Below are 14,676 nucleotides of genomic sequence, written 5' to 3'. Positions count from 1 at the left end.
TGTGATCGGTTCGAATTTACTGCTATGGCAGTAAATTCAACCGATTTTACTACCATACACAGATGGGCACACCTTTTAGGCGTTTCCGTTAAACTAAAGAAATTAAACCCTATTTAATATTAAAATCCGGTTAAATAGATTTAATAAAAGTTATATATTTAAATTAACATATTATATTAATAAAGTTTTTAAAAAAAAGAAAGCGTTTAACGTTATACTTAATTAAACTTATTAAATTAATAATAAATTTAATATTAATAAGTTATTCTTTAAAATAAATTATTACTATTAAATTTATTACTATCTCTTATACTTTAAATAACGTTATTATATAAATCGATAAATTATAATATTATTAATAATAATTAATAATAATATTAAAAAAGCCGCTTTCGTTAATATTATTATAAAAACTTTTTAATTATTACGTTTAATTAAATTAAATTATTAATTTTTATTTATTAAATAATATAATATTATTAATTTAAAAAGCTTTATAATAATTTATTAAATTATTAATATAATATTAAATAATTTTAACCGATATTTTTATAAATTATTTTATATAGATAAGCTTATATTTAAATTATTATTAAATTAATTAAAAAAAGCCGGCTTTAAAGACATTTAATATTAATTTATCGATTAAAAATTAATAATATTTTTATATATATTAATTTATAATTAATTATAATAAATTATTATTATAATATTTTATTATGTTTAAAGTATTATTTTTAAAACTTTTTAAATAATATTATTAATAATAATATAATTATATAAAATATATATTAAATAATTAAATAACTAATATTTAACTTTAAAAGTAATATTAAACTTTAAAATATAACCTTTTTATAAATATATTAAAACTATTAATAAAATATATTTATATAAGGTATTTAACTTACGCCCGCTTATATATATATATAAAGGTCGATGTTATTTCTTTAATTTAATTAATTATAAATATTTTTTTTTTAATATTTAAAGAATTATTTTATAAAATAATTCCTTTTTTCAATATTAATTATAAGCCGCTTTTTTAATTAATTCGACCTCTTTATCGTTATTATAAAATATTAAACCCTTTTAATAAATATTTTAAATAATCGCCTTAATATATATACTTTAAAAGGTATTAATTAAAGTTATATTAATTAATTAAAATAATTAAATTAAATAATTTAAAGCTATTAAACTTATCGTTTATTTAATTATATTAATTTATAATAAAAGGGAGTATTTTTATGTTAATAAAGTTAATAAAAAGGTTATAATAATAATAAGTTTATAATAGATAGTAAATATAATATTTATAACTTTCGAAATTTTTAAAAAAGGCCTTAAAATATATTAAAATAAGCTTAGTGTTAAAAAGGTATATATTTTATAATATATCGCGTATAAATATTAATTTATACATTATAAGATGTATTAAGTTTTTAAATTTATTACTATAGTAATAAATTCGAGCCGATCACACCTTAAGGAGCAGTGTGGCCAACATTATTCCAGATTACGGGGCAGCCCGGCAGATACTAAGAACAGCTGCTATATAGAAATCACATCTACCAAAAAACGCCACTTGACCAGATGAATCTGGGGAACAGACAACGGTTCCTTTCGCGGTTGAGTTGATCAGTTCAAATCACCTCCGAATGGCACGGCTCGTATGACATGTCGTGTTGCCAATCCTCCCGGGCGCAAGTATATGCCTTCACCGATCCCAAGCTTGGTCAAGCTGCCGCTTTTTCAGCTGCTCAAATGCACCCTCAGCAAGCCTCTTCCTGTTCATACAGGCGGCATGTAGCCACATGACAGCCGCGTCCTTTGCAATGTGGAAGCCATGGTAGGTCAGGGCTACCAAAAACGTCCGAGTCCCATGAGGGAAATCACCCAAAGCTAACTGTTGGCAAGTCACTACCAAAGCTCTTCGACAACCGACTATAGCAGTCTCGCATCGAATCAAGGACCACTGTTCGAATGGGGCGGCCAGGGGGAGGAAAGGGCGGGATCAGTTCCCCCATCACGACCATCCCCATTGCCAGACATACCTACCGTCGACTGAACACCCCGTCACTGCCTCTGAGCCACCGTAGTGTAGTGGAACGTACCCTATTGCTTTGGTCCCAGTTCTAAGCTTTACCCGTTGCGCTGGACGCGCGAGATCGAGATGAAGATATCCTACAATGCCAAAGAGCGGGGTGTGTTGGACCGCGAAGTTGAAAAGGAGCCGTCCTCGAATCTCTCGTTGACCCTGAGCTACTACGGTTGCTGTTTCTTTTTAGGGAAAGACTTTGTCATCGGCTAGATAACTCAATGGCTTGGCACCCAACACGATGAGCTGTTGACCTTGGACCTGCGGAGTGCACACGGCGACCTGTTGCGGCCATTCGCTCGCGGACGAAGTTATGGATGAGCAGGAGGTTATCAAGCTTATCGGGGAATGGATTCGGGCCAGGATCCCGGCTCACGGTCCGGTCAAGGTAGGCAGTGAAGACGAATTCTTGTAGAAGTGAGGACGGAACTTGCCCAAGTTGGTCTTACCTGGGCTGCTGGAAAGACTGTAATGAATGACATTGGGAACGCCGAACACGTGATGTTTCAAATGAGGCATGCAAGATCACTACATGGAAAGCCAACTACCACCTCTAGTGAAGGTAGGAGCACGTGCTACGAAGTAAGGGGTGAATCAAGAAACTGACAGCAGGACGAGAGACGCCAATCCTTGATAGATCTGTCTCGCTGTATCTTGCATGGAACTGGGTGTGGTCTTGTTTATGCATATTGTATGCCCGCCACGTACCATTCTGGAAAGCTCTGTTTAGTCTAAAAACCGCTAATTTTTGGCAAAGCATCGGGAACTGAGAAATGCGCCTGGAGCATGAAAACTATGGCATATTCTTGGGTGGAAAAGGGCGGTGGGTGTTGTCTAAGGATCAATGCGGGACTCGCTGATCTGTCCGGGGATGATCGGATCACCCCCCACTTCTATCTGATAGGGAGATTGTTACATCATGCACGCTAAATCCACAGCTGCAGGGCTTATCAGTTTATCAACAACGCCGCGCTGCATCAGACCCGGCGGTGCCTTAACTTTCTGCCAAAACGAACTGGTTCGTCACCTACTAATGGGAATCACCGCCACCATCGGAAACTTATCCACCCAACCTCCCATCTCGTCACAAAATTACTTACTCTTTGGAAGCTTGCTTGTCTATTGAGTCAGTCTCATCAAGCGGCCGCTGGAATAAACCGTCTTGATTATTCCACTTACTCCAGTTTACGACAGTGGAATAAACGATTACTGCTGTGATTGTTCCGTAGAACAGCTTATTCCAGGAGACTTGACCAATTTATCCCCGCAGGGACTTGCGATGTTGACTTTGCGGCATACTCTCTAAATCTGAACAATGTCAGCCGACGATCAACAGTTTTTGGACGTCGTAAGTGCAATACCCCCACTGATCGATCCCCGGCAAAGCTCTGGTGGAGAGCTCGTCCACTGACGAAAAGCGGCCCAATCCGTGCGTGTAGCTTTCCTCGCTGCCGAACCACATCCGGAAATACTCTGGTGAGGTCGCCGAGTATGTCGACAAAGGCGTAGATAAAGCCGCCGACGTGGTCAGAGAGACCCTTTCGACTGCGGAATGGATACCCGACTATTTGCGGCCCAAGGCCCCGGCCCGGCCGCCGCCCCCGATCGAGGTCGTCCACATGTCCACCCTCGAGCGCATGCAGGACTGGGTCGTGCGACACAAGATCCTCACTGGCGTCATGGTCGTTACCGCGGGCTATGTGACGTATAAGGCTGTCCGGCAAACAAAACACATGCGAAAGTCTCGTCGGGCGAAACGGGCCCGTAACGGTGGGCGCTTGGAAGTGGTCGTCATTGCGGGTTCGCCGTCTCTGCCTTTGACCAAGTCGCTGTCTCTCGACCTGGCGCGCAGGGGCTTCATCGTCTACATTGTTTGCGGCACCATCGAGGACGAACTCATGGTTCAGCAGCTGGCGCAGCCCGACATCAAGCCGCTCAGTATCGATATTACTAACGTAAGTCATGTCCGCTCCTCCCTACACCCGGAGGCGCTAGCAACATGCGACATGCGGGGACAAAAGAGACTGACATAACAATGTGATAATAGCCCCTGAGCGCTGGTTCCTCTATTGAACGATTCGCAACTTATCTGCAAACACCACACTCGGCCGTACCCCGAACGAAAGCGAACTACCTGACGCTGAAGTCCGTCATCCTCATACCCTCGCTCAATTACCAGACATCGCCGATCGCGACCATCCCGCCCTCCTCCTTTGCGGACCTCTTTAACACACACCTGCTGCATCCTATCCTGACGATCCAGTCCTTCCTGCCGCTCCTGACGTCACGCCTGACGCCCCCTGGCAGCGAAAAGGAGGCTGCTGCAGCGGCAGCGGCGGCGGCCGCCAATAACAAGAAAGACTCCACAGCCGACAGCGGCCCGACCACGCCCAAGGTGCTGGTCTTCACGCCGTCCATCATCTCCTCCATCAACCCGCCGTTCCACGCGCCCGAGGCGACGGTCTGCTCGGCCCTCTCGGCATTCACCGAGGTGCTGACGGGCGAGCTGCGGCCGCTCGCCATCCCCGTGACGCACATCCAGCTCGGCTCGTTCGACCTGGCCGGCTTCGTGCCGCAGACGGCGACGACGAGCGTCGGCGTTACGGGTACGGGCACCGTCCGCCACCATGCGCACCACGCCGGTCTGCTTCCTCCGTCGGCCGAGACCCTGACGTGGCCCGAGTCGGCGCGCCACGCGTACGGCAAGAACTTCATGTCGCAGTCGTCGTCTGCCATCTCGGCGGGCCGGATCCGGGGCCTGCGCGGCAGCTCGCTGCGGGAGCTTCACCATGCCGTGTTCGACGTGATCGACGGGTCGGACCAGCGGCCTCTCGTGCGCGTCGGGCTCGGCGCGGGCCTGTACGGCTTCGTGGGCCGGTGGGTGCCCAAGGGGCTTGTGGCCTGGATGATGGGCATCCGCAAGGTCGACGAGCTGAGCATGTGGGGCAACGGCTCGACCACGGGCGAAAGCCGGAGCAGCGAGACGGACGAGGAGGATGGCGGCAGCTCGAGTGGTGGCAGTGAGAACGGCGAGGGGAGCGAATTCATTGCAGTGGGGCATGATCACGGCAATGTGTGGAAGGATTAGATACTCTGCCGACGCCATGACGAGCTGAAAAAAAAATGGGAAACAGAATACGGATGTATATACGGAAGGGTGGACGGGCGGACTACACTACTACGACACGATTATGATACTCCTTTCGATATCCGATACGGACTGAAAGATTCACGACTCTAGCATCAATGAATAACAAATGCATACTCTTTGGCTAACTATCCCATTGCCAGCTATCCCATTGCCAGCTATCCTAATTGCCAACTACCTACCCCCCACTGTCAGCTGTCCCACTGCTAGCTATTCCATTGCCAGCTACATGATCCCATTGCCAGCTACATGATCCCATTGCCAGCTACATGATCCCATCGCCAGCTATGTCCTGCCTGGATATTTTAGATGACAAGACGCCGAAATCCATCGATTACATTGATTGTCAATTACTTCCTCCCTGGTCACGGCGTCCTGATGATGCCACCGTCCTGATCATTCTACTGTTCTGGTCATGCTACAGCCCTGTTTATGCTACCCGCGACCAAACCAAAATGGAATGAATTTGATGTCCCTTGGAGGACTTGTTATTAATACCAACCAGTTAACCTGCTGGCTATGCCCTGCTTGGATATTCTACGACGGCAAGACACTGGAATGAATCATGTGGGCGAGAAGTCTACGGCATAGTATATCTGTAATTTATTACCAGGAAGCTTGCCTTTGACTACAAGCTCTGGGAGCTTCTAATGCAGTTGTGATCATACTCTGAAAATGATGGGCCAATTAGCAGTTCCCAAACCCATGGCTGCTGGCCAACTAATTATGTTCTGCTTAGGGCCCATGATGCGTTTCGTCGTAATCATACTCAAGACGTAGTGTTTAGCGAACCCAGTCGTAGTCAGTCGCTTCTTCCATGCAACAGTGGCAGCCGAGACTCCGGTTGCCGTGTTCTGAGCACCACACAAAACCACGTCCGTTATGATGATATCGCAACTAGTGGTGCCCTCTGCCCCTGCCAAAGCGCTTGTCTCCTCTTCCGCGCCATCCACCCCGGCCTCGGCCCCTAAACCCGCCGCGATCGCCTCCCCTGTTGTCGTCGCGGTCTTTCCAGCCGCCACCGCCACCACCATCACGGCCGCCGCCGTCGTCGCCGCCGTAGTCCTCGTACCGTTGCCGCGCCGCGGCCTGTTGTTGCTGCAGCAGCTCCTCCTCGGTCTTCTCGGTCTTGGGCTGGGGCTTCTCGAGGTTCTTCTCCCAGCGCGCGTGGGCGCCCTCCTTGCAGGCCTTGCCGTCCGGGCAGAAGCCGGCCATGTAGTAGGGGCAGAGCTGGCGGCGGACGTGCTTCTTGGCGCAGGTCGGGCCGAGCGGGCAGAAGCCCCGCTCGTAATGCGGGCAAGGGGGCAGCTTGGACTGGGGGTCGATGTGCAGGTAGAGGCACTCGTCGCCGTTGGAGCAGTAGCCGTTGCGGACGAAGAAGTTGCACTCGGGCATCTTGCGCAGGTTGTACTCGTGCAGGAACTCGCACGACTCGCCCTTCTTGCACAGCGCGCGCAGCCAGTGCTTGCAGACGAGCGAGTTGTAGCTCGCGTTGTTGGCGGCCGAGGCCGACGGCGTGACGTGCCGGTCCGGGCAGTCGGTGCCCGCGGGGCAGTGGCCCGCCAGGAAGGCCTTGCAGATCGGCCGGTTCGGCGCCAGGCCGTGCCCGTACGTCTTGCGCAGGAAGGGCGTGAATGCGAAGGTGTACGCGGGGGCCTTGTGGTCGAGGATCTGCTGCGCCAGGGCCGAGGCGGGCGCGGGCGGCTTCGCGCTCGTCGCCGCCATTTTGGTCGGTGGTATGGGGCGCGCAAACGATGGGACGATTGATTTTGGAGAATTCGATCCTGTCGGGGGAAATAACCGGTTGTTTTCGTGACGTTTGTTGTGTTATGATGCGCGTTGCTGCGTCGAATGTGTACCAAGTGATTGATTGCGATGGAATGGAGATACAGCGTCAACTTTGGAGCTTCGCGTACAGTAATTAATCGTTATCTACGCTCCAGCTCGATATGCATTTAACGGAAACAGCTTGCTTGTCCCGCCTACCCACTTCTTTACGCTCGCCAAATCTGGGGTAAGAGCTCCCTACAGGTAGCCCCACCACACAAAGACAAGTACCGACTTACACCATTTGCTTGATGGGTGGCAAGGCTTGCAATGATGAAAGCAGGAGTTGGTAAAGGAAAAAGGGAAGAGACATTGCTACATGCAGAATATAGAACCTATATCTTAGGTAGATTTTGGCAATGGAAGAATAGCATAGAATCCAACTCGATTCCATGGCCCTAAACCACATGACATATGCAAGTTACTTGCTCTTTTCGTGTTACCCAAGGTCCACTGCAGCTTTCTCTGCATGATCATTTTAGGCAATAGCAACAGTAACACCGAGCAGTTCACCACGACCATACGACTGGACGCAATCCCGTATGTTTTCCACGATTGTGTCTGCAGTTATCTCGATTGTCGCGTGCATTTCGGCGAGGGGGCCACAGACTATTGACTATGAACGACGATCCTTCCACGCCCCCAGTACCGAGGGCCTGGTCCAATAAAATCCCCCAACTCCGACACCCTTGACCCCGCAAGCGGTATGCTCTCGTTCCCGTCTTGTCTGCTTGAACTGCATGTTCCTACTTGGGTTATGCACCTACATGAATCGTCTATGTCATAGGGCTCCCTTCCCGTGCACCGCAATGCAACTTGCTGTGGTACCTCGCGTGCGCTCGAATCTTGTCCCAGGCCATTGTCACCTTCCTGGTCTCCCGAGTCCCGACTCCCCCGCAGTTGGCAGCTTGGGGTGAGGAGAAGCGCCGAAGAAGCTCCCGTTCAACCCCATACTGTACCTACTCCGCACCTGCTCGTCTACTCCAATGTGCTCCAAGGTACTCCGTACCTGACCGAGAGTTTCGGCGAGCGCACATTGAGAGGCCGCTACAGACAGTAGTCTACCGTCTGCATTCCAGCTAGGCTATGGCCAGGTGGAAACAACTGTGGTCAGAACGATTGTCCACAGTATCCATACTTCCCACCTCTACCCGTCGTGACACCACCATATGCTCCTTCGCCGCAGGCTACCCACCTTCCCTGCATGTGTTGACTGTATACCTACCACACCTACGTAGTATTTCTTCCGTACCCGCTTTGTATGCATATGCGCTCCTTCCTTGGTCGATGGCTGATGAACGCATCTTGAGTCATGGGAAGCTATGGATATATAAACCCAGCCTCCTGGGTAGTTGCCCAAGATGGCCCTCACGGCATCATCGCCTCTGCCACCAAGGCTCTCCTAGCTATCGACCGTTCTACGTCTAGCTTACGCCTCTGGTCTTCGGTGTTGGACTCTACTACGTACGCAATCCTGATCATTAGCACTCTATCCTCTCTTGTCATTGCAACTCGATTTCTGTACACTCGCTACCGTCGGAAAGACACCATGGCTCGGCCGCTGCTGATCCTCTTGGCCGCCTACGTCCTTGGTCTCGTCTCCCTCATTGCGTCTCAAACGCCGACCTCTACCCACAGCAGCGCTGATACGGTCTTCACACTCCCTGCGGATGCCGATACTGGGTTGAACATCATCCCCAACGTCAAGGACCCGAAGGCTGTTGACGCTCAGGTCGTTTGCCCTGGGTACAAGGCTTCCAATGTCGTCCAGACCACCAATGGCTTGACGGCTGATCTCACGCTGGCTGGAAAGCCTTGCAACCTCTATGGCAATGATATCGAGTCTCTTGTTCTCACCGTGGAATACCAAGCTGTAGACCGACTTCATGTCGGGATTCAGCCCAAGTATATCGGAGCTGAGAATTCCACTTGGTTCATTCTTCCCGAGGAGATCCTCCAGAAACCTGCAGCTGCCACCGAGCCTCAGATTGCAGACAGCAATCTCGTCTTCCAATGGGGGAACGAACCGACCTTCAACTACAACGTCACTCGAAAGTCCACTGGCGATGTTCTATTCACCACTAATGGGACACAGCTGGTCTATGCCGACCAGTTCATCGAATTCAAGACGAGCCTGCCCGAGAACTACAACCTGTATGGGCTTGGGGAGGTGATCCACGGGTTCAAGCTCAACCACAATCTGACGAGTAAGTCATGTGTTCGCTGAGTTCGACATGGGACTAAACGATACTAGGAACCCTCTTTGCTGCGGACGTGGGAGATAACATTGATGCCAACATATACGGGCACCATCCTATCTACTACGATACGCGCTATTTTGAGGTGGACAGCAAATCCGGCAACTTGACGTATGCTCCTAACGCAACAGACAAGACAGCTACGTATCAGTCATATACACATGGTGTATTTCAAAGAAACGCCCATACCCAAGAGGTTATTCTCCAAGAAGAGGGCATCACGTGGCGAGCACTGGGAGGTAGCATTGGTGAGTAGAAGACATAGAATTGACCTATCAGGTATCGCTGGTACTAACCACCTGTGACAAGATTTGTACTTTTACGGAGGGCCAACTCAAGACGCGGTCAGCAAGTCGTACCAAAAGAGTGCCATTGGGCTGCCAGCGATGCAGCAGCTCTGGACCTTTGGGTACCATCAATGCCGATGGGGTTACCGGAACTGGACCAACCTCCAGAATGTGGTTGACGACTTCAAGAAGTTCGAGATCCCGCTTGAAACAATCTGGAGTAAGTGCCTCGTCGAGCTTGTTTGCCACGCCAGTTGCTTTTTCACTGACTGACTCACTACACAGCTGATATCGACTACATGAACCACTACCGAGACTTTGAGAATGATGCCGCGAACTTCCCCTACGACCAGGGCGTTGAGTTCTTGTCAAAACTGCATGAGAACAAGCAGCATTACATCCCTATCGTGGATGCGGCTATCTATGCACCCAACCCCGAAAATGCCAGCGACGCTTATCCTACCTATGACCGCGGATTGGAGGAGAATGCCTTCCTGCTGAACCCGGATGGTAAGTTGATGTTGCTTCTAAATATTGACCTGTGGGTATGAGCTGACCTTTTATTTCCAGGCTCAACCTACATTGGCTCTGTGTGGCCTGGTTATACTGTGTTCCCCGATTGGGTTGGCCCAATGGTCAAGTAAGTACCCCGAAGAGTGTACAAACCTCACGAGGCTGTCCAAAACATCATGGCACCTTTGTGTATCTGGGCTAACAGTTTCATCTGCAGTGGCACAGGAACTAACCGCTGGTGGGCTTCCGAGATCAAAACATATTTCGAGAAGATTCAGTTTGATGGTCTTTGGATAGGTAAGCAGAAGCAATGATGTTGGCCCCAGGTGACATGGGTAAGTAATCATACTGATACTGCATGTCGTAGATATGAATGAGGTTTCTAGCTTCTGCGTCGGCAGCTGCGGCAGTGGAAACCTGACTCTGAACCCCGTTCATCCGCCATTTCTCTTGCCCGGAGAGCCCGGCAACGAGATCCTCGACTACCCTGAGGGGTTCAATAAGACCAACGCCACTGAAGCTTCGTCGGTCTCCTCGCGAATCTCTGCTTCGAAGACGCCAGCGCCATCGACGAGCTCAACTTCCACCAGCTACTTCCGAACCACACCCACGGCAGGCTCTCGCAACATCAACTGGCCTCCCTACGCGATTAACAACAATGCAGGGGATCTCGCAGTGCATGCCGTCAGCCCGAACGCAACCCACCATGGCGGGGCAGTTCAGTACGACTTCCACAACGTTTACGGACACCAGATCCTGAATGCGACCTACCATGCCTTGTTGGAAGTCTTCCCGTCAAAGCGACCCTTCATCATTGGACGTTCGCAGTTTGCGGGATCTGGTAAATATGCAGGCCATTGGGGGTAAGTACTTTCCACGAGCTCTCTCTGATTTCCTCGTTCTAGTTAAGGTATACAAGCTGACATGACTATAGTGGCGACAACTACTCGCTGTGGTCGTTCATGTTCTTCTCTATTCCTCAGGCGTTGGCTTACTCGCTGTTCGGCATCCCCATGTTCGGCGTTGACACCTGCGGTTTCTCGGGCAACGCCGACATGGAGCTTTGCGCACGCTGGATGCAGCTGTCGGCCTTCTTCCCCTTCTATCGGAACCACAATACGCTCGGGACTAGTGGACAGGAGCCCTACATCTGGTCCGCGGTTGCCGAAGCCAGCCGCGCTGCTATGCGTATCCGCTACGCCCTGCTGCCCTACCTCTACACAACTTTCTATCTTAGCCACTCCACCGGCTCTACCACCATGCGTGCCCTAGCCTGGGAGTTTCCTAACGAGCCCTGGCTAGCCGCCGCGGACCGCCAATTCCTCCTCGGCGGTGCGGTGCTCGTCACCCCGTGTCTGGAGCAAGGCGCCACCACCGTCGACGGCGTGTTCCCCGGTGTTGGCCAAGGAACCGTCTGGTACGACTGGTACAACCAGACCGCCATCAAGGGAGTCACCGCGGGCCAGAACGTAACCATTGACGCGCCACTCGGCCACATCCCCGTCTACATCAAGGGTGGAAACGTCATCCCGCTGCAGGAGCCTGGCTTGACCACGGACGCGGTGCGCAACAGCCCTTGGAGTGTGCTCGTCGGACTTGACGCCAAGGGTGCCGCAACCGGTGATTTGTATCTTGACGACGGAGAGAGTCTGGTGCCTAATGCGACTACATGGGTTGAGGTGAGTAAAACCAATCAATCATTTGTTCCCCGCCCCTTCATGATTTTGATCCTTTTCCTCCTTGCTTCCTCCAGCGCGACTAACAGACTTGATTCTCCAGTTCTCGGCTGTCGGGACAAGCCTCAAGGCGTCCCCGTCTGGCAACTTCTCGGACCCCAACGCCCTTGCCAACGTGACAGTCATGGGTCTGCAGCAGCCTGTGACCACGGTCCAACTAAACGGTGTCGAGATCGGCCAAGTCTGGACTTTTGACGAGTCCCTGCACGTCCTTCACGTCACGGGGCTCAACAATCTGACCGCGAAGGGGGCGTGGAGCCAGGAGTGGACATTGAGCTGGAAGTAGTAATGCGTTGCCGACAACTTGCCACATGATCTTCTGGAAGGGTAGCACACCAGTGAACTGCCCATGAAGGCCAAACGGAAATAGTCAGATAATTTGAAATCAAAACAAGTACCAGCAAATATCACATTGGCGCTTTGCGCCAAACGGGTTGTGACGTTGACGCCCCATTTGTACACTGACGATCGATATGTTTCAACATCGCAGTGTATCGTATTCCATTCTATTGCATCGAGAAAGCCGTCTCGATACTCATCCCCTTTCTTTTTATTCTAGTTGAAAAACTCGCATTAAGCATCCGTGTCTCATCATATAAACATTACAAGTTCAGCCAAGTTCGGGTCATAAAATAGAAGCTAAGCCCCTCCAAGTGCTTCCAGTAACAGGTGTTGACAAACGCCTTATATCAGCACTGCACCCAGCCGTCATCCTCCTCCCCCTTCTCCACTCTTCGGTAATCGCGCTGCTGCTGCTGCTGCTGCCGAGGAGGCAAGCGTCGTCCCAGCCCCACCGAGCGGAGGAGCCGGCTGCTCTAGAACCGCTCGCCGTCCTGTCGCTTCAGCTCGTCGCGGAAGGCGTTGGGGCGACCCGCTTCGCCGGCCGCTGCCGGGTTCTGGAAGTTCATCTGGCGGTTCTCCGTCGGGGTGCCGGCCAAACTGCCCAGGGCGTCGCTGTCGCGGCGGGGGCGGCCGGGATGTTCCAGGGGCGGCAGGTGGTGGACGCCGCCGACCTGGACCTGCGGGGCGTCGTCGTCGAGGTCGTGGTAGACGGCGGTGCCGTCGGCGGCGAGCTCGCGCTCCATGAGCTGGACGCGCTCGGCGGCCTTCTTTTCCCTGCTGGACTTACCACCAAGACCCATACGGCCGCGGGCGCTCTTGTTGATGCCGTAGCCGTGGCGGCCGCCGCGGGACATGATGTTGCCGAGCTCGATCTTGCGGTGCCGCGCGTTCCAGACGCAGACGCCGAAGATGCAGAGCAGGGCGAAGCCGAAGATGACGGGGAGGCCGATGTAGAGGGCGGGCCCCGCGGGCGAGGGGACGGGCTTCGGTTTCGGGACGGGGGCGTCGGAGAGCAGGATGCGCGGCCCCCGGATCAGGTCCGGGCCCTGGATCTGGCCGCCCGGCTTCAGGGCGCCCATCGAGATGGAGATGTTGACGGCGTGCTGCTTCTGCAGCATGGAGCGGTCCGTGGTCCAGGCCCAGTAGCCCCACGAGGCGATGATGGTGCTGCCCGACTCGAAGGCTTGCAACGTGGTCGAGACGTCGCCCGTGGTGTCGTTGATGTAGTCGCCTTGGATCTTGATGGTCGTGTTGGGGTTCTTGAACCAGGTCGTGTCCCAGGTGAAGTAGTACGTGTTGCCCGGCCGGTACTCCTGCACGTCCCACGGCAGCGGCTGGCAGAAGGGGTCTTTGTTGGAGTCCCTCGGCTTGCTGCACTTGAGGAACGAGCCCTGGCCGTCAGTGCCGGTCGCCGTGGGCGCCGCGGGTACGGTGCCCGTCCTGGTGTGGGCGGCGGCTTCCGAGTACGACGTGAAGACGGTAGCGGTCAGGTCGTTGGGCGCGGCCGAGACGACGGTGGATTTCCCGTCCACGGTCGTCTGGACGGGCGTCACCGTCGAGGGCTTGCCGTCGTCGCCGACGGTCACCCAGGGCTGCAGGTTCTTGGAGTCGGGAGCGGCTGGGGCGTCGGTCTGGCGCGGGCGCAGGTTGTTGGGCAGGGCTGTCGCCGCCGTGGCGAGCAGGGCCACTGCGCTCGTTGAATTGAGGTAGCGCATCGTGTCGTCGTCAAGGTTGAGGGTTCCGGTCAAACGATGGTATGTGTAAGTGCTGTGGGGAACGAGTGGGAATGGATGGGATTTGTGTCGCGATACTCGGACTTCTTGAACGATGGACTTTCAACTGAACTGAATCAATTGATACAGAGAGAGACCCGAGTTATCGAAATGAACGAAAGAATCACCAACATCGAGCTCGAGATTATTATTAACCTGAGGCGCCCTCAATACTAGAAGCAAAGAAGGATGGGAAGGAAAAGAGGCCGATGACAAAATGGCATGGCATTTGCCGATGGTCGTACCTTATCGACCGGTCTGGTGCATACCTCCCCCCTGCAGCAGCTCTCCAGCACGGTTAGCTCTTAGGCCCATCCTCCCCTATCGACCGACCAGGTGGCTGCGCTAGCACCTCGCCTACCTCGCCTCCCCCCGACTTTTTCTCCTCCTTCAGTGGTCACTGGCCCCCCAAAACTGGCACTCCACTCGCAATTTGCGCTCGTGTTAGCGGCCTAGTTTTGTTTACCTCTCGACAAAAAGTAAACCGACTGTTGCCCGACGTCCCATAACAAACACGACGTGACAGCCGGGAGTTCCGCAAATGCCTCATGCAGGAGAAACTCGTTCATCCAGCGGTCAGCTCGAATGTCGGTTTGGACAGAAATATGGGAAAGCATTGGGGGATCTAGCAACAGTTGTGTGTCTTACCTGCAAGAAGTGAGCTAAACCGTGTTGCTGAAGATCAGTGAGTA

At 51.5% G+C, this 14,676-nt stretch overlaps 4 protein-coding genes across 4 annotated transcripts; 2 read left to right on the top strand and 2 right to left on the bottom strand.

Annotated features, from left to right (window-relative positions):
- Positions 1-2,414: 2,414 nt before the first annotated feature.
- On the top strand, positions 2,415-5,189 carry PG985_011719 (uncharacterized protein; the record flags this gene model as incomplete). Its single annotated transcript, XM_066831486.1, has 4 exons — positions 2,415-2,483; positions 3,438-3,449; positions 3,541-4,056; positions 4,149-5,189. The coding sequence occupies 4 exons, from the start codon at positions 2,415-2,417 to the stop codon at positions 5,187-5,189; spliced, it is 1,638 nt and encodes a 545-aa protein (XP_066679536.1).
- Positions 5,190-6,146: 957 nt separating this feature from the next.
- PG985_011718 (uncharacterized protein) lies at positions 6,147-6,974 on the bottom strand (the record flags this gene model as incomplete). Its single annotated transcript, XM_066831485.1, has 1 exon — positions 6,147-6,974. One exon carries the CDS (start codon positions 6,972-6,974, stop codon positions 6,147-6,149), a length of 828 nt encoding a protein of 275 aa, XP_066679535.1.
- Positions 6,975-8,388: 1,414 nt separating this feature from the next.
- Positions 8,389-12,156, top strand: PG985_011717 (alpha-glucosidase; the record flags this gene model as incomplete). Its single annotated transcript, XM_066831484.1, has 9 exons — positions 8,389-9,283; positions 9,331-9,582; positions 9,644-9,841; positions 9,907-10,131; positions 10,192-10,261; positions 10,340-10,431; positions 10,502-10,997; positions 11,069-11,813; positions 11,914-12,156. The coding sequence occupies 9 exons, from the start codon at positions 8,389-8,391 to the stop codon at positions 12,154-12,156; spliced, it is 3,216 nt and encodes a 1,071-aa protein (XP_066679534.1).
- A 529-nt stretch (positions 12,157-12,685) lies between these two features.
- PG985_011716 (uncharacterized protein) lies at positions 12,686-13,927 on the bottom strand (the record flags this gene model as incomplete). The annotated part of the gene is made up of 1 exon (XM_066831483.1): positions 12,686-13,927. One exon carries the CDS (start codon positions 13,925-13,927, stop codon positions 12,686-12,688), a length of 1,242 nt encoding a protein of 413 aa, XP_066679533.1.
- Between the last annotated feature and the right edge of the window lie 749 nt (positions 13,928-14,676).

The sequence above is a fragment of the Apiospora marii genome (assembly GCF_038362585.1).
Source record: "Apiospora marii strain CBS 49790 chromosome Unknown utg000009l_segment0_segment0, whole genome shotgun sequence".
NCBI classification, from domain to species: Eukaryota; Fungi; Ascomycota; class Sordariomycetes; order Amphisphaeriales; family Apiosporaceae; genus Apiospora; species Apiospora marii.
Note: the sequence above shows the minus strand (reverse complement) of the source record. Positions and strands in the feature narration are given on the sequence as shown.